This window comes from Rhinoraja longicauda, chromosome 6 (genome assembly GCF_053455715.1).
Source record: "Rhinoraja longicauda isolate Sanriku21f chromosome 6, sRhiLon1.1, whole genome shotgun sequence".
NCBI lineage: Eukaryota > Metazoa > Chordata > Chondrichthyes > Rajiformes > Arhynchobatidae > Rhinoraja > Rhinoraja longicauda.
Window position 1 is genome coordinate 78,473,668 of NC_135958.1, and position 24,744 is coordinate 78,498,411.

General features: G+C 42.8%; 1 protein-coding gene across 1 annotated transcript in view; it reads left to right on the forward strand.

Moving 5' to 3' along the window:
• Window positions 1–24,091, forward strand: part of LOC144594961 (centrosomal protein of 95 kDa-like) — a 47,929-nt gene extending 23,838 nt beyond the window's left edge. The window contains exons 13-22 of the mRNA XM_078401906.1: window positions 3,202–3,316; window positions 9,343–9,525; window positions 13,229–13,317; window positions 13,593–13,740; window positions 17,626–17,795; window positions 17,943–18,017; window positions 18,809–18,961; window positions 21,495–21,641; window positions 22,228–22,299; window positions 23,418–24,091. Of these exons, the coding sequence (XP_078258032.1) occupies window positions 3,202–3,316; window positions 9,343–9,525; window positions 13,229–13,317; window positions 13,593–13,740; window positions 17,626–17,795; window positions 17,943–18,017; window positions 18,809–18,961; window positions 21,495–21,641; window positions 22,228–22,299; window positions 23,418–23,594 (1,329 nt within the window). The 3' untranslated portion in view covers window positions 23,595–24,091. The remainder of the gene's footprint in view (window positions 1–3,201; window positions 3,317–9,342; window positions 9,526–13,228; window positions 13,318–13,592; window positions 13,741–17,625; window positions 17,796–17,942; window positions 18,018–18,808; window positions 18,962–21,494; window positions 21,642–22,227; window positions 22,300–23,417) is intronic.
• The last annotated feature ends 653 nt before the right edge of the window (window positions 24,092–24,744 follow it).

Genomic DNA, 24,744 nt, shown 5'->3' on the forward strand with positions numbered 1-24,744 from the left:
TTGAAATTTAGCTTGTCCGTTCTCTCTGCAGATACAGCCTGACTCGCTGAGTTCCTCCAGCACTTGTGTTATGTAAAGCTGGCGACTTTGCAGCCAATTTACACACAGTTTAACAATTTGATGATGACCTGATAAATGCTTTTGTGCTGTGGATAAAGGGATAAATATTGTCCCAGCAGCTCTAACGTGAGCAGAAAATGCCGACACAATCGGCAAGCAAGGCAACATTGATAGTTTCCAGTTGACCTTTTGCCAGAATTGGGAGCATTTTACAAAGCACGTCAGTTTTAAGTCGCTGAGAATGAGGAAATGTGGGCTGAGCAAAGGGAATGACTGGTAGGGTGGGGACCAGAATAAATGGATTAGGAGGAGGAAGAGGGTGTTGGCTGAGAGGAATGTATCTGGGATGGTTTTTTATGCCAATATGTAGAGGAACCGACTAGAGGGCAGGCCATCCTGGACTGGGTATTGTGTAATGAGGAAGGATTAGTTGGTTATCTTGTGCAAAGCCCCTTGGGCAGCAGTGACCATAATATGGTGGAATTCTGCATTAGGATGGAGAGTGGCATGGTTAATTCATAGACTAGAGTCCTGAACTTAAAGAAAGGAGACTTTGAAGGTATGAGACAGGAATTGTTTAGGATAGACAGACAAATTATACTTAAAGGGTTAATGGTGGAGATGCAATGGCAAAGATTTAAAGATCGCATGGGTGAACTCCAAAAATTGTTCATCCCTGTCTGGCGAAAAAATAAAACTGGGAAGGTGGCTCAACCGTGGCTAATGAGGGAAATCAAGGATAGTGTTAAATCCAAGGAAGAGGCATATAAATTTGCCAGAGGAAGCAGCAAACCAGAGGACTGGGAGAAATTTAGAATTCAACAGAGGAGGACAAAGGGGTTAATTAAGAGGGGGGGGGGGGAGAGCATGAAAGAAAACTTGCGAGAAATATAAAAACTGACTGTTAAAGCTTCTTTATATAAAAAGGAAAAGATTAGGGAAGACAAATGTAGGTCCCTTACAATCGGAGGCAGGTGAATTTATAATGGGGAAACAGGGAAATGGCAGAGCAGTTAAACGAGTACTTTGGTTCTGGATTCACTGAGGAAGGCACAATCTCCCAGAAATACTAGGGGACTGAGGATCTAGTGGGAGTGAGGAACTGAAGGGAATCCACATTAGTCAGGAAATGGTGTTATGTAAACTGTTGGGACAGAAGGCAGATAAATCCCCAGGGCCTGATGGTCTGCATCCCAGAGTACTCAAGGAGGTAGCCCTAGAAATTGTGGATGCATTGGTGATCATTTTCCAATGTTCTATAGACTTTGGATCAGTTCCTGTGGACTGGAGGATAGCTAATGTAACTCCATTTTTCAAGAAGCGAGAGAGAAAACGGGGAATTATAGACCAGTTAGCCTTACATCGATAGTGGGGAAGATGCTTGAGTTGATTATTAACTATGTAATAGCAGCGCATTTGGAAAGCAGTGACGGAATCGGTCAAAGTCAGCATGGATTTATGAAGGGGAAATCATGCTTGATTAATCTTCTGGAATCTTTTGAGGATGTAACAAGTAGAATGGATAAGGGAGAGCCAGTGGATGTGGTGTATCTGGACTTTCAAAAAGCCTTTAACAAGGTCCCACACAAGAGATTAGTGTGCAAAATTAGAGCACATGGTATTGGGGGTAGGGTATTGACATGGATAGAGAACTGGTTGGCAGACAGGAAGCAAAGAGTAGGAATTAACGGGTCCTTTTCAGAATGGCAGGCAGTGGCTAGTGGGGTGCCGCAAGGCTCGGTGCTGGGACCCCAGTTATTTATAATATATATTAACGATTTAGATGAGGGAATTAAATGTAATATCTCCAAGTTTGTAGATGACACAAAGCTGGGTGGCAGTGTGAGCTGCGAGGAAGATGCTATGAAGCTGCAAGGTGACTTGGATACATTGTGTGAGTGGGCAGAAGCATGGCAGATGCAGTATTAATGTTGATAAATGTGAGGTTATCCACTTTGGTGGCAAGAACAGGAAGACAGCTTATTATCTGAATGGTGTCATATTAGGAAAAATGGAAGTGCAATGAGACCTGGGTGTGCTTGTACATCAGTCACTGAAAGTAAGCATGCAGGTACAGCAGGCAGTGAAGAAAGTTAATGGCATGTTGGCCTTCATTGTGAGAGGATTTGAGTTTGGGAGCAAGGAGGACCTACTGCAGTTGTACAGGACCCTGGTGAGACCGCACCTGGAGTATTGTGTGCAATTTTGGTCTCCTAATTTGAGGAAGGACATTATTGCTATTGAGGGAGTGCAGCATAGGTTCACCAGCTTAATTCCGGGATGGTGGGACTGACATATGATGAAAGAATGGGTCAACTGGGCTTGTATTCACTGAAATTTGGAAGGATGAGAGGGGATCTTATAGAAACATATAAAATTCTTAAAGGATTGGACAGGCTAGATGCAGGAAAAATGTTCCTGATTTTGGGGGAGATCAGAACCAGGGGTCACAGTTTAAGAATAAGGGGTAGGCCATTTAGGACTGAGATAAGGAAAACCTTTTTCACCCGGAGAGTTGTGAACCTGTGGAATTCTCTACCACAGAAGACGGTGGAGGCCAATTCACTGGATGTTTTCAAGAGAGTTAGATTTAGCTGTTGGGTCTAAAGGAATCAAGAGATATGGATGGGGAGAAAGCGGGAACCGGGTACTGATTTTAGATGATCAGCCATGATCATATTGAATGGTGGTGCTGGCTCGATGGGCTGAATGGCCTACTCCTGCACCTATTTTCCTATGTTTCTACGTTTCTATGAGAGAGGGTGGTGACGGCCTGTTAATGGCACCCAATTCGTCGGGAGGAGTTGAAACAGTAGCAGATCTGGGGAGAAACAAAACTAAGCTGACAAAACTGTAATCTAGAGGTACCCAACATAGCTGCTGGAAGTCCGAAACCAAGGAGAATGATGGGCGAGGTCAACAAGTCTGGAAGCAACTTTGGAGGAAGGAAAAACTGATTTTGCATTGCAGATCAATGTGTACATCTGTCCACACATACCGTCTGACTTGCTGACTAATTCAGTTTATTTCAGCGTTGTAGTATCTGCAGTGGTTTCTTGCTTAAGGTGAATGCCAATGCTTGTTTTCCAATGAATCATAGTGAGAATTGATAATTGTCTGACACGTCTTATCTGCTTACAGATTCTGAAACGAGCCTTGAATGACAAGCGTGAAGGTCGGGATTTTAAAGAAGAAGATAAATTATCTCAACACAGTGATAGCATCACAGAATATGGACGAGTCCACCGTTTACCAGGTATGAAACACGCTTCATGGTTTCAGATCTGTGAAACAGCAGTTCCTAATCGTCCAGACCCATGCTGGCAGGTCAAGAGAGTAGAGTGTTGAATCCAGCTAGGTTATGTGATGGTACAGCATAGAAAAGAGGTATTGCTAATCTATGTCAACTTTAACATGGATAAAATAGTCACATTATTTACATCCACACCTAATTCTTATTACATTTAATCTCTATGCAAACTATTTAAACCCACATTTACTCGTGCTTATCCATCTTGTCCTTCAATATTTCCAAGTAATACATTTCATAAAATGTTCAGCCAGTTTCCACAAGCTTGCAAATATCAGAATAATATTTGAATGGTTATGGGGAGAAGGCAGGAGAATGGGGTTGAGAGGGAATGCTAGATCAGCCGTGACTGAATGGCAGAATAGACTTGATGGGCCGAATGGCCTAACTCTGGTCCTGGAACATGTGAAGACATTCCTCCCGGAGTCCGTATCGGACTTGTATACGGCACTAGTTTTGGTATCCTCCAGCGTTAACTGCTTGTGTGTCATTCTCCTCTGCCTTGTGACAAAGGGTTTTCCTGAAATGGTTGCACTGTTTCCCTTCCCACAGGTGCTGCCTGACCACCTGAGTATTTCCAGCATTTTCTGTTTTATTTCATTCCCCTCCTTCATAGTTTTAGATTTTTCACAGATGTCTCAAATGATTCTCACTAGTTCAATTCAGCATGTTCACCTTTAGATATAGCATATTACTAACAATAAGCAAGGATTCAATTTTGACCTGCTGAGTTCCACCAGCATATTGTTTTGCTCAAGATTCCAGCATCTGCAGTTTCTTGTGTTCCATGTTTCCATTCTGCATTGTTTGTTCTGCAACTGCTTGTAAGCCAGCTGTTATCATTAACACTCACAAAACAAAGAAAATCCTGTTTAAAAATAAACTCATGTAAAATAATAGACCTCGGCTAACTAGTGACGAGAGAGGAGAATGCCTGTGGTGTTTTTGTATTTTTTTTATATACTTTAAAGTTTAATTCTGCCATTAACAAAATACTGTAATATTTTTAGGCAGAAATACCTTTGCATAGTTATAATTTTATGCATTAAGAACTGATTTGAAAATTTGATCTTCCATGAAAATTCAGTTCCACAGTGTAACTGGTATGCACTGCCACAGAAATGCTCAATATACTCTTTAATATCACTTGTATAAAATACATCTCCATATTTGAGACCAGCACAGACAATTCACACGCAAGTTAGACACGAATGCTGGAGTAACTCAATGGGTCAGGCAGCATCTCTGGAGGAAAAGAACAGGTGATGTTTAGGGTCGGACCCTTCGGGTCTGAAGAAGGGTTCCGACCCGAAACGTCACCTATTCTTTTCCTCCAGTGATGCTACCTGACCTGCTGAGCTACTCAAGCATTTAGTATCTATCGTCGGTGTAAACCAGCATATGCAGTTCCTCCCTTCACACACAAGCAAGGCTTTACTGCAGGACTGAGGCTAACATTAAAGAGGACCAGCAATCCCAGCCTGCTGCTGTCAGATCCAAGGCCATATTCTGACGGATCCTGTTTAAGAATTTTGAAGACACGAGATAAGAAGCAACAAACAAATCCACTCGAGGACTCGGCGTGTCGGGGAGCATTTCTTCTCATCTTCCACAACTCTATTTGAAATGGTGGAGGAAGGTTTTTCATGTGCAAGGTCTGTCCTATTGTGCTCACTGTCTTGCACGATAGAACATTGCTGTTTGTTGGTCTTGCACAAAACTGGGGCCGACAGCTACGCAGCATTCGCATGCAATGCTTTTTTAGGCACTGTAGAATTTAAGGTTCTAATTTTGTGGGTAGGAGGAGTGTGACGCCTGTACTTAGGAGTATAATGCTATTTGTAAGTGACATTCCCTGCAAAAAAACTGCTGAAATTAATTGAGTGTAGAATGATTCTTTAACAAGCTTCTGTACATCACTCTCTCCCAACTCACAGCCTGGTTCACTGAGGACCTCTGCTGGCGGTGACTCAGTGCTGCAATTACTGAAGGGTGGAAGTACCAGGAACTGCAGATACTGGTTGGCCAAGAGGCACAAAGTACTGGAGTAACTCAGCGGGTCAGGCAGCATCTCTAGAGTACATGGATAGATGACGTTTCGGGTTGGGTACAGTGCAGGGTGGTAGTTTGCAAATGTATCCGTTGTCGTGGTCGTCTTGGCAAAACCAACACAATGGCCATTCTGAATTCCCCAGCAGAGATGGTTGGAGTGCACCACCACCTTGAGCCCGAGTCCTGACCTGAAACCTATCCATTTCCTCCACAGATGCTGCCTGACCCACTGAGTTACTCCAGCACTTTGTGTTTTTGGCATCTGTAGATCCTTGTCTCCACACCCTTGACTGTGCAACCTTTATGCTGAAGATGCTGTTGGACAGGGACTTCCAGAATATAAACCCAGTGACAATGCAGGACCTGTAATCGGTTTCCAATTCATGGTGATATGGCATTTTTTCGAATGGGTATAACCTGGAAACTCCCTTCTGAATGCCGCAGTTCCAGCGATCGATCTGCACCTCTTCACCTGGCATTGCGCCCCATAATATGGCCACATGCTATACTTTTTGATCATTATTGGAATTGTTCTTGGAGTTTGACGGTCACCTGTAGGTGCTAACTGTTGCTGCTGCCTTTGTCTTTGGTAATGGAGATCATAGATTTGGAGGCTGCTGATGGAACAGCCTTGATGAACTGCTGCTGTCCATTTGTAGATGCCATTTGTTGCCACCATACGAACCATTGATTACTTGTAGTTGTGGACTCGAGCCAGTACCTGCAGCCCTGGAGAAGGTAGTGGTGAGCTAATCTCTGAACTGTTAGTTCCTTGTGCTAAAGGTCTCTTGAGGATGGCGTCCTGGGATATGTTATAAATGATTAAGGAAGATTTCTGCTGGATTGGAGTGTGAATTGGAGCAGACTTTGTGGTGGATGGGGCTCCACGGTCCTAACAAACTGCTGCAGCACATGTACACAGTCTGCACTGTAGCCTAGTGTACAATGGTGTAGGGAAAACATAGAACAATACAGTATAGGAACAGGCCCTTTGGTCTACAATGTCTGTGCTAGAAACATAGAAACATAGAAAATAGGTGCAGGAGTAGGAGTAGGCCATTCGGCCCTTCGAGCCTGCACCGCCATTCAATATGATCATGGCTGATCATTCAGCTCAGTAGCCTGTACCTGCCTTCTCTCCATACCCCCTGATCCCTTTAGCAAAAAGGGCCACATCTAACTCCCTCTTAAATATAGCCAATGAACTGGCCTCAACTACCTTCTGTGGCAGAGAATTCCACAGACTCACCACTCTCTGTGTGAAGAAATGTTTTCTCATCTCGGTCCTAAAAGACTTCCCCCTTATCCTTAAGCTGTGACCCCTGGTTCTGGACTCCCCCAACATCGGGAACAATCCTAGCCTCTCCAACCCCTTAAGAATTTTATATGTTTCTATAAGATCCCCCCTCAGTCTTCTAAATTCCAGCGAGTACAAGCCAAGTCTATCTAGTCTTTCCTCATATGTAAGTCCCGCCATCCCAGGGATCAATCTGGTGAACCTTCTCTGTACTCCCTCTAAGGCAAGAACGTCTTTCCTCAGGTTGGGAGACCAAAACTGCACACAGTACTCCAGGTGCGATCTCACCAAGGCCCTGCACAACTGCAGCAGAACCTCCCTGCTCCTAAACTCAAATCCTCTTGCTATGAATGCCAACATACCATTCGCTTTCTTCACTGCCTGCTGCACCTGCATGCTTGCTTTCAATGACACCCAGGTCACGTTGCATCTCCCCTTCTCCCAATCAGTCACCATTCAAGTAATACTCTGCTTTCCTGTTCTTGCCGCCAAAGTGGATAACCTCACATGCTGAACATGATGACAAGACCAACTCTTATCTGCATGCACTATCTGCATTCCCTGCCTATCCATGTGCCTGTCTAAAAGTCTCTTAAATGCTGCTCTAATATCTGCTGCCGTCACCACACCTGGCAGAGCATTCCAGGCACCCACCACCCTCTGTGTTTAAACTTTCACTTCAAGCTATGGCCTCTAGTATTCGATATTTCCATCCTGCAGGGAAAAAAAACAACTATTCACCTTATCAATGCCTCTCATAATTTTATATATTTCTATCAGGTCTCCCCTCGACCTCTGGTATTCCAGAAAAAAAGCAAAGCTTTGTCTAACCTCTCTCTAGTTTATGCCCCCTAATCCAGGCTTCATTGTAGTAAACCTCTGCAATCTCTCGTCCCCACATCCATCGTGTAGTGGGATGACCAGAATTGCTCGCAATACTCCAAATATCGTGGTTAGACAATAGACAATAGGTGCGGGAGGAGGCCATTCGGCCCTTCGAGGTTGTTAAGGTCGTTGATATGGTGCTATCAATCAGGCTGTCTCCTGGAAAAGCTGGGCACTTTGAGCTGCATTCATCATTCCTCACTTTACAGTGTAGATGATGGAAGGCCACTGGGGATTTGAGAGCTACTGCAAAAACAGCCTCTGATCTATTTTTTGCAGCTCCAGTGTTTGTGAGGCTGTTAAGATTCTAGTCTGTGGTGATTCTAAAAGTGTGGATGAAAGACTCTGCATTGGGAATCCCATTGCATGTTATAAAAATGGTGGTTCGACTCTCTTGATGTGGGTAGACCTAGCCTGGCACCCATAGAAGCTGAACAAGAAACTGAAGAGATACTGTCACTTGTCAGCCCATACCTGCACATTATCAACAAACAGCCCCATCTCCTGCCCTTTAATGACGGAAAGAAAATAATTGAGAAAACAGCAGAAGATGGTTGGGCTGAGCAACTCTATGATGTGCTGAGATGATTCCAGTGAGCACCCCAACTGAAGACTTGCACTCGAGAGCTAGGTGTACACCTACCAAACTCACTCAGTACATTACAGCACTCTCACTTACCTGACAGCATCAGGTGTTCTGTTCACAAGAAATGACAAGTGAGTGAAGAGTAAGGCAGATGGGAGAACTCTGGATGACAGAAAAAATCGAAGCTCTGGTCGGGAAAAAAAATGAAATAAGGGTCCATTATAGGCAAATGGAATGAAATGTAGCTACTGAGGCTCGTACTGTGCCACTGGGATCAGTGCTGGGCATATTGCTGTTTGTCATCTCTTTGCAATAATTCGGATGAGAATAAGGCATGATTAATAAGTTTGCAGATGAGATAGGGAGGGTTTGGATTGAGCATGGGCAAATTGGGCTAGTTTAGATGAAGCATTTAAGTTGGTACAGAGGTGCTGTTTCTGTGCTGCATGACTCCAAATCAATTCCAGCTGATTATCGCCCAGTCATTCCCCTCTATTGGCAGCACAAGGGAAGGAGCTATCAAGTGGCACAACAGTAACCTGCTCACTGATATCAGTCTGAAGAAGGGTCTCGACCCGAAACGTCACCCATTCCTTCTCTCCAGAGATGCTGCCTGTCCCGCTGAGTTACACCAGCAGTTTGTGTCTACCTTTGATTTAAACCAGCATCTGCAGTTCTTTCCTGCACTGATATCAAGTTGGGTTTTGTCAGGGCCAAAGATAGACACAAATGCTGGAGTAACTCAGTGGGTTAGGCAATATCTCTGGAGAAAAAGGATGGGTGACGTCTCCGATCGAGACCTGGTCCCAACCCAAAACGTCACTTATCCATGTTCTCCAGAGATGCTGTCTCGCCTGCTAAGTTACTCCAGCACTTTGTGTCTATCTTTGGTATAAACCAGCATCTGCAGTTCATTGTTTCTACGTTTTGTCAGGACCAGGCTCCCTCCAGAGCTCCTCGATGCTTCACTTGTACAAGTTGTACCTTGCTGTCAACAGCAATCAACCCCTTCACCTCTGGAACTCAAGAGCTGTGGTGTCTATCCCTCTGGACATTATAGCCCCTTCTATCCCTCTAGACACTACTCGTGTCTGAAAATATTAAATTGATGTAATTAATTTTATTTATTTTTGTGTTTTCCCAAATATAAAGCAACGCTGCTGCTCAGGAAGACGGGCCGTGCCAGAGCTCGTTCTCTTTCTCCGTCTCCACCTCGACAAACGCTGCGAGCTGAATTTGAAGATGCTCTCAACAAGGATTCAAAGGGAGAAATGAGGAAAATCCGCAGAGATCTACAGCAGGAAATGGACCTACAAAGGGTGAAGGCCAAGGCAAGTTTCAGATAGCCCCAGAATCTGGCAAATACTTCACCCAAGCACACCCCAAAAAAACCCACAGGTAGACACACAATGCTGGAGTAACTCAGCGGGTCAGTCAGCATCTCTGGAGAGAAGGAATGGGTGACGTTTCGGGTCGAGACACTTCTTCAGACTGATGTCAGGGGCGGGTGTCCCACCCCCTCCCCTGACATCAGTCTGAAGAAGGGTCTCGGCCCGAAACGTCACCCATTCCTTCTCTCCTGAGATGCTACCTGACCTGCTGAGTTACTCCAGCATTAAGTGCCTACCTTCGATTTAAACCAGCATCTGCAGGTTTTTTTCCTACATTTAAAAAAAAAAAACACATTCCACAACGTGTTACTTTCATGAGACATGGCTTTGAAAAATATTGAGTTGTATTACACAAATGCTGCAGAGTTAGTCCAGTTGTAAATTGTAATTTATATGCATGCAATAGAATTTGAACAATTTATATTTGCATTGTTTCTTTACCTTTGACCACAGTAAAACTGCAATAATCCGGCATGCTAAGCACTTTGGTGCTGGACTGGCAAATTTTCCATACTGGAGACAGAAGAAACTGCAGGTGCTGGTTTACAAATAAATGCAAGGTGCTGGACTAACTCAATGGGTGAGGCAGCATCTCAGGAGAACATGGATGGGTGACATTTGGGTCAGGACTCTTCCCAGCCTGAAATGTTACCTATCATTTACAAGAATGATTCCAGGAATGAGTAGATTAACATATGATGAGTGTTTGAGGGCACTGGGCCTGTACTCACTGGAGTTTGGAAGAATGAGGGGGAAACCTCATTGAAATGTATAGAATAGTGAAAGGCTTGGATAGAGTGGATGTGGAGAGGATGTTTCCACTAGTGGGAGTCTAGGACTAGAGGTCACAGCCTCAGAATTAAAGGATGTTATTTTAGGAAGGAGATGAGGGGGAATTTCTTTAGTCAGTGGGTGGTGAATCTGTGGAATTCTTTGGCTAAGATAGATTTAAGGCAGAGATATAGATTCTTGATTAGTACAGGTGTCAGGGGTTATGGGGAGAAGGCAGGGGATTGGGGTTAGGAGGGAGAGATAGATCAGCCATGATTGAATGGAGGAGTCTTGATGGGCCAAATGACCTAATCCTACTCCTATCACATGATCTTGTGATCTATCTTCTTCAGAGATGCTGCCTGACCAGAGTTACTCCAGCACTTTTTGAGTCCATTTTCCAAACTGTTAGTTGTTATAGTTTTATTAATATACCAGTATTTTAAATTTGTGTTTAAAAAAAATTAAGTGGTACTCTAATTACCCAGTGAATTTAAAGGGAGTGTGGGAATCGGGGATCCGGCTGATTGGAAGGCAGCGTGGGAACTGGAACCCTGGCGAGCCAGAAAGGAACCTGAAGCCCAGCTGCCAAACCAACATGGATTTGGGATTATTGTTAATACTCTAAATGTACATGTCATTGGTTGAACACATCATCCCGCTCCACAGTGTATTGCCTTACTCCAGGTCTTTAAATACTAAGATGCAAAACTCCTCTGTGTTAGAAACTCCAGTGTTAGAATTTATCTTTTTAATCGGGGTTCTGTGGAAGTTTTCTCTTGACATTTGTTTCCTGCTTTATACCATTTATTATACCACTTTTGGGGGTTTTCTTGAAGCCGTAAAAGTTAGAACTCAACAGCAAGTTTAAATTCTAGTTTGGGGTTTTCTTTCTGTTCTGAGGTCTTCTGGGTGAAATGAATAATGTATTAAAAACTGAGAGCAGGATACAGATTACAGTCGAGTCCATTGGACTGTAAATACTGTATGTTTGGGTAATTCACAACGGGCAGCTGAAGAATATTCAATGTCAAAGCTTGTTTGGGACATCGGTGTCTGACAGTGAAAACAAGAGTATGTTGCCATGGAAACAGTGAATCTGACCACTGCTTCCTCCTTGAAATGTTATCTTCTGTTGTGCCTTCAGCCAGCATAACCTTGATTAGGTGGGCTGATAGAACCATGTCAGATAGCATGTTGTATCGAGGACCGATCACAAAACTTACAATGTTAAGGGAAAATTGACATTTGAGATTTAGAAACTTTGCAAGGGTTTTGAATAGGGCTGATGCCTAACGTGTTGTGGATGTTGGTGCAAAGAGTGCTTTTTAATAATTGAAATAGAATGAAGCAGTTTGGAACATCAAATATTGCTTAATAAATCCAACCTTGTCAGTCTCTATTCCCTGCACCGTTCACTTTTAAATTTAGTATTGAGATGCAGCACGGAAACATGCTGAGCCCACACTGACCATCGATCACCCGTTCACATTAGTTCCATGTTATTCCACTTTCTAAACCACTCCCTACACACTGGGAGCAATTTTACAGCAGTCAATTAACATACAACCCTGCACACCATTGGCATGGGGGAGGAAACTGGACCACCCCGGATGAAACACATGCGGTCATGGGGAGAATGTGCAAACTCCACGCAGACAGCACCCGGGTCTCTGGCTCTACCAGCTGTGACACGATGCCATCAGTGTTTCAAAGCAGAGAAAGTCAGGGATGCGGAGGGGCCAGATTAACCGTGCCAGCAGAGGAAGGCCTGTTGTCAGCACTCTTCTGTGTAACCCAGGGGAATGTTTGCTTGGAGCAATGATCATACACTGTCCTGGTAGGACACACTCTTCCAGTGCTTGGAGCAATGATCATACACTGTCCTGGAAGGACACACTCTTCCAGTGCTTGGAGCCCAGTGCACTGAGCCACGCATGGGGCATGTCCGGCGCCCTCAGGCTTTTGCTGTTTGAGTCTTTAATTCTATGTGTTTTGATTTGATAAACGCCTGGATATATTAAAAATTTTATGGATTGGATGATAGTTTATTCTTGATGGTGCTTTCTCATTTGGTGACCTTCCTCTAAATCCACTTGTCATTGAGTCCCACTGGAGACCAAATTACCCATGCAAGTATAAACCAGCCGATATCCTATTGACAGTAACTTGGCAATTAATGACCTGGATTTTGGGCTGCAGTTTGCAGATCTCTGCAGCACAGAACCTGATATTCATCTAAATGGGTCAGGAAGCCACGACTAAGTCATACAAGCTTTGTTGTGGAATTCTCTGCCACAGAAGGCAGTGGAGGCCAATTCTCTGGATGCTTTCAAGAGCGAGTTAAATAGTGCTCTTAATGATAGGTGAGTCGGGGGGGTACGGGGAGAGGGCAGGAACGGGGTACTGATTGTGGATGATCAGCTGTGAGCACATTGAATGGCGGTGCTGGCTCGAAGGGCCGAATGGCCTCCTCCTGCACCTATTGTCTATTGTTTGAGTTACTGGGCCAACAGTCATCACTTGGATCACTGCCTTGAAGCATCCTTTCTCGTTATAGTTATGGTCAATGGTCCACTAGTACGTGTAACACAATCTTATCTACAATGAAATTAATTGCTTCGTTCAGTGTGCTTTTTGGAACATGAAGTAATTGAACAAAGGTGGTGAAATCTCCCATTCCATTTGAAGATGTTTATGTTAAAGGACATCTTAATGAGCTGTGTATTTCCCATTCCACCAAGAAATAAATTTCCCTTCGGGGAGGTTGCCAATATTAACAGTGATTAGCAATTTGGCTCTGCAGTGAATTGTTCTTTATACTGTACGTGACTTTCCCCATAAGTTCAGAGATATTTTCTTTACCCTTCAGGCAGTGAGTGAGTGTTACAAAGAAGAACTGGAACATTACAAGAAAAAAGAGAAAGCTAAAATTGGAAAAGAAATAACAAAAATTAAGCAAACAGTAAGTTATCGAATTAGTTAAATTGATAAATGTTTTCTAAATTCACATGTTCTGCTTGGGCAATAAGCCAGAAAGTTATAACCATTTAGCTGAAGATTATCTTGTTTTGTAGAAATGAATGACTCCATGCTTTGACTTGCAATAGAGTTTTTTTTTATTCCTGTTCAAAATATGCTAACTCATGCCATGGTGTCTTGTGATGTTCTAATGGGTAAATAAAACAAGTAGACTATTCCTGTTGGGTACTTGACATCTGTTCTACATCTGTTATGAAGGAGCAAGAGTATAAAGAAAACATCTTCAAAGAGACTCCAAGAACTCCGCAGCCAGCAAAAGTTTATTCTGCAAAAACCACACCAGGAAAGCCGAAGCAGGGCCAGTGGACGCCAACAGGAACGGCAAGGCCAAAGAAAGCAACGCAGAGTAAGAATTCAAAGAAATCCCTTGAGTTTTGCTGAATGGAAAGTTGTGATTTTTGAGAGAAACGTGTTAACTTGTGGAACCACCAAAGATAATTGTACAGTTCTGCAGCAGAGCCAAAGTACACCGGATCAAGCAGCCCTCCCCCACCCACTCTCCCTACCATTGAACTTTACCCTGGTATGTGCCACTGTTGTTTTAATCTCCGTTTCATTGAGTTCAGAGAAAAGCTGGTCTGGGTAGAACAGCCATCAACAAGTTTCTTTGGCAAAAAACAGCCTACCCAGCTGTCGGTGAAAGTAAGGGAGGACGGATGAGCAGACACTAGGCAGGTGCCTTGGGCAATGATCAAAGATGAGGCCAGATTTTGAACTTGGACAATGATGACATTAGTGGCAAGGATTCTGGAACCGAATCAGGCCCTTGTTCCCATTCAATGGCCAATCCAGATCGAATCTGGAACAGAATCCTGGAAGGAACGGCACAAGACACAGCTGCTGATGATCAGAGGGAGAATTGTGGGATGGAAGGTGAGGACTGGCGAGTGGGACCAGGGACGGGACAAAGGAGATCTAGATAGGTTGATTTACAAACATTGGGGCTTCTCTGAGAAATGAACACGGGAGAGGTGAATTGGAGAATTGGCTTCCTATTCGATCTGGATTGGCCACTGAATGGGAACAAGGGCCTGAATGTTCATTAAATGGCCGCATTTCCCCATCTATCTCTCGATCTAGTGGTTCTGCCGCTGACAGCAGGGTGCTTGTTGGCCATCGGGCATATTGACGTAGTGAGATGTTGCTTGTTCTTCCTTGCCACCCACTCTCCATTCAAATGTGTGAACTCTTGACTCTTGTCAAGGGAAATCTGGTCCTCGACAGACGGACAGTGTCTCCTGCGTCAATTGTGCGGAATCTCAGTATGTTCCCGTACTGCTGCTGGACTTCACAGGGAATCCAGGGGCATGGAACAGCCAGAAGGTTTAAGACTCCTGCTTTTACATGGTGCTTCTCAGCATAAAAAGACTAACAGTTCTGTGTACGACAGCTCACAAAACCCAGGCTAATTGTGTCTTTTAAACCATTATGTATCGTGTCATTTCTACAGCTGGCTACTAAATTGTCAATATTTTAGTACTGTTTTTATTCAACCTTGCTCTCCACCCCATGAAAACTACAGTGAAAGTATCAGGTGAAATTTGGTGAAGACACACATCTGCTAAAATTGGCTAATTGCATTCGGAAAAGCATAAACACCACCACGCAGCTGTTGAACCTGTGTCTACAGGTAACAAAGGAATGAACTTTTCCAAAATTCCTTGACAAAGAAGCAATTTGCGCAGCAGTCAGTTCCACACCAGCCTCAATGTTAACTACATCTCTTGCAATGCTTGCTCCCATCCCCACATTCTCTGATTCGGTGAGCACTTAACATTTCTTCGGCCCTGCAGATTTTGTGGTCATTTTTATTTATTAACAAGATAATTGATAAGAAGCTATTTGGATTTACGCTGTCAATGACCAATCTTTCTACCAATACTTTCTTTAAACTTGCTTTTTCTTTTTCCTACTCTCTGCCAAAACCAGGGGTTCCCAACCTTTTTCATCATGTTTACCCCTGGCAACTTATCAACAGTAAATTTACCCCCACCAAGTTTGGTTCAGTAATTTGAGTTTACACCATTAACATAATAAAGCAACCGACAATGGGGAAATTTTAAAATACTGTTTTTAACATTATTATTTTAAGGTCAAATAACAATAATAAAAGCACATAACAATGTTATTTCACTTATATATGAACAACTAATGATGAACAAATACTGGTATACCAGAACCAAACACAGTCAGTCAATGGGAACACATCAAACAACATTTCTACCTCTAAACTAAATACATTAAAAAAATATATATAATTGGGAACAAAATGTACAAATCCAAAATCAACAAATTTCCCCCAGATTGGGAATCCTTGGCCTAAACCAATACTTGCCTCTCTACCTCCCAACCCAACATCAGAAACACAAATGTTGTCATTGAAACTTGATGTGGCAAATTGTAGGCATATTCAAAATCAAACCTGGGTACATTAAACCAAAGCATAAGCTGAAACTCAAAGGCACATTTGCAGCGGAGAAGCAGGCCATTCAGCCGGTTGAGTTGATGCTGCCTTGCTCGGGTGAACTTTGCAGTGGCTGCTCCTCAGATGTTCTGTTCCAGCCTGCGCTCTCATTTCCAGATTCCAATTAATCATTGTCTCTTCATTCTCCATGACACTCTAATTTCTATTCTCCAAATAGTTCTAAATTGGAAAAAAAATTGGTGTGGCTGCTTCCACTGTACTTTTCAGCCAGAGCACCCCTGATGACCTTTTTTTCCCTTGTGATACTGAAGTGGGAATCCAGTAAAATCACACTGGCTTAAAGCTCTATTATGCAGTGCAATGTTTGTGTGCTACATAGCTAACTAACTCTTTAAAAGCACCAAGGAAGGTTAGGGATGTTCCATGAAGTCTGGGCTGTTCCTTCTGCAATGCATACAAGTGCCCAGACACAAGCATTGGCAACCGTACCACCCAACACGAGCTCCCATCCGAGACTCCTGGCAAGCAGTTGGTGCAGGTGGCTCCTCTAGAAACAGGCCTTCAGGGCACGAGGCCAGCTTTGGGATCCTCCAAGCCCATGGAATCCATCAGTGGGAAATCTGGCTCCTGATGGGCAGTCCGCAGATGCCTCTCCCTGGGGTTCGTGCACAATCAGGTCATGATTCTCCATCCCAACCCCACCAGCTAAATGGCTGAATCTTGGGACAACCCAGTGCTCCAATCCTTTTACACTTTTTGCAGATCAGACCTACAACATGTTTGTTCCGCTTCCTCAGCACTCAAAGGCCTCTCGCTGTGTGAATGTACGGCCCACTTGAGGGTACACCATGCCTTGAGCTCTGTGTGCTAGCTCGATTTAGAGCAGGTCCTTTAGAAAAGGTAATTGGTCCACCATATGTTGATGATTGACTTGCCTTTTGAGTGTCCCTGGTCTCCAGCTCTTTACCATTCACTGTCTGAGTGAGAGATTGAAGGTGTTTAGGTCTTTGTTTCTGTGTATTAATTGAGCAGAACTGTCTAGAAACAGGCGGTTCAGCCCATAGTGTCTGGTGTGTGCCGAACATGCTGCCACGATATACTAATTTCAAGATAGACACAAAATTCTGGAGTAACTCAGCGGGACAGGCACCATCTCTGGAGAGAAGGAATGGATGACGTTTCAGTACGAGACCCTTCTCGGGTCTCGACCCGAACCATCCCCCATTCCTTCTCTCCAGAGATGCTGCCTGCCCCGCTAAGTTACTCCAGAATTTTGTCTATCTTCAGTTTAAACCAGCATCTGCAGTTCCTTCCTATATACTAATCTCATCTACTTGTACATGATTTATCAGAATCAGAATAAATTTATTGGCCAAGTATGTATACATACAAGGAATTTGACGGTGTTTGCACATGATTAAAAACACGATATACAGCAGTTATTACCTCCATTTCCTGCATTCATTTGAAGGATAAGTAACATTATTGTAAGCTAATTTCCCATGACTTCCATAGTCTGTTGGATGTGATTATTCAAGACCTTGGGCCTGATTTTGCAGTGGTGTTTGAATCATGTGCTTCTCACTGCCCTCTGGTGGTGGACTATCATAAATCATTTTGTTTGCTGACACCTGGTGGCTTTCTTTGGATGAACAAATGTTCATCTGCAGCGCTGTCTGCATTTAAGGTGTGCTGCCCATATCTAATATACACAAGAACTATCCCTGATTTAAAAACAGAAATTCCTTAGAGCAATTTAAAGTTTGATCTTTACAAAAGGCCATCTAAATTTTTTGTCCGTTGCAGTGAAGATCCATGATAACGACCTCCTTCCTTTACTACTGGAAGAGTTCCCCTATCTGTCCGTGTCGCCACACACAATGAACAGAATGTGGAAGCAGCAGTTCAAGCAGGTGGAGCAGCTGACCAAGTCCAGCTCTGAACAAGACCGGAACCAAGTCAAACTGCAGTCGGCTGTGAGTTGCATTGCCTACCTCGTATACAGTCCATACAGGACTGTGGCACACACCAGTCTTCGCATGTGGTGCTTTCAAATGTCATGTTCTGCTGCTTGGGTTTCCAGACTAAGTGACCCTTTCTAACACCTGCTTTCACTTTGTCAGATTGAAGATGCCCAGAGGAAGCATGACCTGCTGATGGACATCATTAAAAAGGAACAGGATCACAACCACAGGCTGGTGAGGCTCAACGATCCATTTTAATTAAATAGCACCTCGAACAAACCAGAAATGTACCATCTAGTTATTTTTGATTAACTGCACCAATATGGTACCAGTAGATCTGCCATAAAGGCACTTGTGTTTCTAAGGAACGTCACATTATAGAACATTGGGTTGTAAAAACAATTGTATCAATGGGTAAAAGAGGATTCGAGGGGAGACTTTCAGACTCTCAATATTCTTTTCCCCATAGGATTTTCAAAAATAAAGGTATTTTTAATAGCTATAAATATTTGTTACTGCAAACTAAAAATACTTAAAGAATTGTTGCATCGTTTAATATAACATCATGGCACAAGCTAATTTCCCATGACTTCCAGTCTGTTGAATGTGATTATTCAAGACCTTGGGCCTGATTTTTGCAGTGGTGTTTGATTCCCTCTATCCTCTCAGGTAGACATTGAAACATCCCATGGCATCATTTGGAAGCAGGGCTATTTTCCTGGATGTTAATTGATTTCCTGAAACAGCGTGACTTAAAACCAGTCATTTGTCACTCAAACATGTTGTGGCACCTTGTCACATGACTATTGATTATCCCATTTCCGGCAATGGAGAAGCTCAACCTCTCAAAGGCTTTGGGACATTTGCAGATGTGACGGATGCTAATACAGTTCTTACTCAATTATTTTTCTGTGCGTTCAGCAGCCTCTCCATTAATGTCTCCTCCATTAGCTCTGGTGATATGCTGTTGATAACCGTTACAAGATAATCGTCCCTTACCAACTACTTTTCTGCTTCACTTTCAGAAAGAGTTTAAGGAACGAATCCGGCAGCAGAAGTTGTCCCAGAACAAGATGAAGGAACAAAGACAGCAAGTTGCTCGTGCCAAGAAGTACTACAATGACTACCATGTTCAACTCCGTGCCAAGATGATGAGGGCAAGGACTCGTGAGGAAAGGGTGAGATGTGGGCGCTTGTGCTGCACTTGTACCCATTCCAAAGGGAACCTGCATCTTTCACTCATTAACCTTTCATTTGGGTAACAACTGCTTAACTGGAGCGAAGCAGATTATTTTGCAGTAACTTTGTTCTATCAATGGAAAGCAGACTTCGATGATGGTCTTGAACAAAGTTGATCTCTATGTTCTAGGTTTGTGCAGGTGTTTTAATCCAGCCAATCCATTGCATCAACAATTTAAACAAATCCACTTAGTGCAAATTTTCTTACGCCTTTTTTCTGTAATATTTACTCACCCTCTATACAGAACTTGGGGAATTTTCTAACCATCTTTTGCGCCCTCTGCTCTTAAGCCTCAGTGTTGTTTCAGAGGTCATCTAAGATGTGGGTCCTTCCATATATGGTTGATACCTGACATCCCCACCTCCTAAACCTGCCAGTTATCTGACATTCTTCTGCATGAATACTAGTTGCTTAAATTGTGATGGGGCAAAACTACCCTTTGAAAGTTCCATTTCTCTCCTTCCATGGCTTCTCACTCTGACTATAACTTCATTTCATGCAGAGCTGAACTTTGCTCATTATTTTTTTTTTTTTATCTCAAATTTCCCTGTATATATTTGATCTTCTATCTCTTACAGTGGTTTGAGGTCTATAGGCTACTCCAAGCAGCATGACATCGTGCAGGGCCAAAGTGAAATGTAATCCAGACTTATGAGAAGCAAAAAAGCAGCAAACACTCTGACTGTCCTTTCTTGTAATTCTTTCTTTGATTGTTAAACTGAGCACCTGGGTTCCCCAACATCAGTGCTGGGAACATTCATAGCCAGTACCGATACTTTTTAAAAAAAGGTGTAAAAATCCAAGTCGGTCAGCATGGATTTCTAGGCACAAAATGCTGGAGTAACTCAGCGGGACAGGCAGCATCTCTGGAGCGAAGGAATGAGTGACGTTTCGGGTCGAGACCCATCTTCAGACTCAATGTCACCAGTTCCTTCTCTCCAGAGATGCTGCCTGTCCTGCTGAGTTACTCCAGCACTTTGTGTGTGTCTTTGGTTTAAATCAGCATCTGCAGTTCTTTCCTACAGCATGGAACTTGTTTACATTTTGAGGAATCAACAATCAGGATTGATGGGACTTGTACATTTGATAATGGGCTAGATGTTTGATAATATCTGGACCCATGGCGCGATGGTAAAATTGGCCAGTGGCAGAAATCAAGATATATTTATTTGGTGAATTGAAGGCTGATATTTGGTGGTGGACTATTAGATAATGTTGTTGACAGTACACTAATGAGTTAATGTTGGAGTCATGATCAGGATTACAATTTACAAATTAGTGAGGGTGATAGTGAAAGCTGTAGACTGCAGGAAAAGGTTAGAAACTATTACAATAGGTGCAGGAGTAGGCCATTTGGCCCTTCGAGCCAGCACTGCCATTCAATGTGATCATGGCTGATCATTCACAATCAGTACGCCGTTCCTGCCTTCTCTCCATACCCCCTGACTCCGCTATTATTAAGAGCTACATCTAGCTCTCTCTTGAAAGCATCCAGGGAATTGGCCTCCACTGCCCTCTGAGGCAGAGAATTCCAGAGATTTACAATTCTCCGAGTGAAAACGTTTTTCCTCATCTCCGTTCTAAATGGCCTACCCCTTATTCTTAAACGGTGGCCCCTGGTTCTGGACTCCCCCAAACATTGGGAACATGTTTCCTGCCTCTAACGTGTCCAATCCCTTAATCTTATGTTTCAATAAGATAACTGAAGCTGTTTGAGGTACCAAGAAAGACTATCATTTTTTAGGCACATTTAATATGGGTCGATTTGCTTCCACTTTAGTCTTTGTAAGCTCTGAGATGACAGAAGCTGAAATGCAAGCTGCAGAATCTTCCATAAACATAGAAAATAGGTGCAGGAGTAGGCCATTCGGCCCTTCGAGCCTGCACCGCCATTCAATATGATCATGGCTGATCATCCAGCTCAGTAGCCTGTACCTGCCTTCTCTCCATACCCCCTGATCCCTTTAGCAAAAAGGGCCACATCTAACTCCCTCTTAAATATAGCCAATGAACTGGCCTCAACTACCTTCTGTGGCAGAGAATTCCACAGACTCACCACTCTGTGTGAGGAAATGTTTTCTCATCTGGGCCAGTGGGTATTTGTGAGGTGGAGCACTCTGTCTGCTGGTTAGGCTGAGTTTCTTAGTGAATGGACTTACTGCATGTGCTTACTTCAGTTCCTGCCACAGACATGTTAGTTTGACTAGCCTCTAGATTTTCCGTTAGTGTTTATGGATAGTGGATGTGAGAAATTGTTTTAAGGAAAATGAGTGAATTAATTAGTTCTAGATATGATTATCTCTTAAATGGTATTGAGATGCAGCTCTAGCCTGCAAGAGTACAGTTGTAACACCAGTGAGAACTATTTTCATAACACCTCGGCAATCATTATTTCTAGTGTATATACTTACTGCAAGTATGTTTACTGTCGTGACCAATCTAACATGTACATTATTTACCCAATGCTAAAGATTTTCAAAAACTTGTTTGAAGGCGGTTTGGACATTCAGAAGCAGAGATTGCGTGAATTAAAGGCTTACGCCAAAGAGAAACGGCAAGAGCACAAGAAACGGCAAAAGGAAGAGTTGCAATCAATGGAGAATTATTATCGAGATCAGGTATTTGAAAACCATTGTAATCTGAAACTGCTATGTGTAAAAGTTGGCCAACAAGAATAACGTGAATTTACATTGAGCCTTTGAACTTCCCAAAGTCCTTCATAGTCAACCAAGTACTTTGTGTAGACACAAAAATACTGGAGTAACTCAGCGGGTCAGGCAGCATCTTGCGAGAGAAGGAATGGGTGACGTTTTGGGTCGAGACCATTCTTCAGACTGATGTCAGTCTGAAGAAGGGTCTCCACCTGAAACGTTATCCATTCCTTCTCTCCTGAGATGCTGCCTGACCCGCTGAGTTACTCCAGTATTTTTGTGTCTACCTTTGATTTAAACCAGCATCTGTAGTTTTTTTCCCTACCAAGTACTTTGTGTATCCTGTGCAGCCCTAGGTCCTGTTCTGCCTTTTGCCACTAATTGCAGGTAGATTTTGAGTATCAAATGAAACCTTCATCATGAAGTCAGTATTACTACATATCTTGACAAAAGCAGAATGAAGTGTTATGTGATAAAGATCATTGTATTTCATGCCATTAACAACACGATTTGAAAATTCCTTTATTTAACGGAGATCTTTTTTTCAATCTAGTTTTTAATGTTGGCGGAGACTCTGGCACAAGAGCAGCAGAAAGTTCACATGCAAGAGACGGCACAAAATAAGGTACTGATTTCATGGCACAGGATTTGGCTATCAGTCTTTTGCTGGCTCTCAGCAAAACAATCCCATCAGTCCTCTGCAGAGAGGAGAGCAAATGTGAAAGGAGGGAGCAATCTAGTCATAGTAAACAATGGAATGTATTAAAAAGGATGTGATCAAAATACTTGGAACATGAATGAGCAGTCAGTTGATTTAAGAAAGGGAAATGCTGTTTAACTGGGTCTGTTATAATTTTACCAGGTTGTATGCAAAACATCATTTCACTGTACCTGGTGCATGTGACAAAGTATAATTGAATCTTTTGTTTTGCAGTTGCCAGGACAGTAGATGGAGGGGGACAGTTTATGCAACCTATTAAACCATAGAGTGATAGTGTGGAAACAGGCCCTTCGGCCCAACTTGCCCACACTGGCCAACATGTCCTAGCTACACTAGTCCCACCTGCCTGCATTTGGTCCATATCTCTCAACTTGTCCTATCCATGTACCTGTCCAAATGTTTCTTAAACGTTGCAATAGTCCCTGCCTCAACTACCTCCTCTGGCAGCTTGTTCCATACACCCACCACCCTTTGTGTGGAAAAAGTTACTCCTCAGATTCTTATTAAATTGTTTAAGCTTTAGTGTGAAAGCTTTCAAAGACTTGTGAAATTTAACTATAGATGCGAAAAGAATAGTTAGCATCTGCAAATAGTAAACTTGGCCTTTGGTACAGTATTTCACTGCAAGGAGTCATCACAATAATAGACAAGGAACTGCAGTTGATGGACTCGTGAGCAAAACAACTGCTGGAAGAATGCCACAGGTCTGGCAGCATCTGCAGAGGGAGGGACGGGCAATGTTTCAAGTTGGGACCCTTTTAGTGTGAAATGTCACCTGCCCATCCCCTCCACAGCTGCTGAGCTACTCCACTTTTGCTTGCTGTAATAGACCTACTTTTGGTTGGCATATATTTCACTTATAGTGTGAATAGTTATTGATATTATATTTCATTCTCTTGGATTGAAGCATAGTTAAAACATTCAAAGATTTGAGATTTTAATCACTAATATTCTACCCACAGAAATGAGATTTTGCAGGTGAACATTACTGTCATTGCTAACATTTGTGGGATTCCTTGCAGGCACTCCAAAAGTTGAAGAATGAACTACGTTCAAAGATGGAGAAAGAAATCCGTGAACTGCAGGAGATGATTACCCGGGATGATGACAATGAGTACTTCAGAGAACTGGAGGCCGAGCGACTTCAGCGTCAACTACAGATGGTGTCATTCCAGTACAACAAGACTCCATCACTGTAAACATTGGCCACGATGGACTGAGTGCTTGTGTATTTTCTTAAAGGGCTGAACTAATCAAAGCACAACAATAACTATATCTCAGATGTACATTCAACTACAGCAGGGTCAGATGGTGTACTCTGCCATTTAAATTGTTACTTTTCTTTTAACAAACCCTCAAATTAAAATATAAATAGAAACAGGTAATTTCAGGTCGTCTAAGTTTACCGCTGTACTCACCATGAGAACTTTATGTACGATGTTGGCTCCACAGATGTGTAATATAAATATTGAAATTCTCCCAAGATCTATGCTGAATTATTGCTCAAATCTTTTTGCTCTGGATTTCAGCCATGCTTTTACCTGTTTGACCCTGGTGTTATCCATACATGGATGTTTACATAATATCTCCATTTGACACTAATACTGCATAGCTCCAAAAATTACTTTGTACATTTATCTTGTACAGTGGATAACTAGACTAGCTTATTGAAAGTTGCATTAACAATTTTTCTATGTGATCATGTTTTATTAAACTAATTTATTTAATTGTTTTGCTGCCCATATTTCTAAGTAAATGTTTACTGTGATCTGAAGGTAGTCCACTTTCCAGGTCTAGGCATCGAGGCAAGCAAGGTGCATCAGTTTGAAAAACTCACTATTATCCAATCATCCATTCAGATTTGTCCAACTTTGTCTAATCACACCATAACCATTTTCAAATCAATTAGATTACAACATATTAATCAGAATATTTGTCATGCGATTTTATTGAAGGACACAAAAAGCAGCTTTAATTAAATGTTACTGTAACCTGTCATGGAGGCAGGTGCCATATTTGGAGCAAGGTGACCTTTCTTGTCAGACCCCCCTCCTTCAGTCTGAGGAGACCCAACCTGAAACATCACCTATCCCTGTCTTTTAGAGATGGTACTCCAGCGCTTTGTGTTCTATCCAAGATTCCAGCATCTGCAGTTCCTTGTCTTAATTTTAACAGGGTACCTGCTGAGATGTTTTGTCTATGCCCATGTGTGCCCGAGTCAGCTCTTGCCTCACATTTGGGCAGACAACAGCTGTTCAGCTTTAGTTGAATACTAGCAGGGATATTGTTACCCATTTGTTGGAGAGGGAAGATCAAATCAAATCAAATTGCTTTTATTGTCATTCAAAA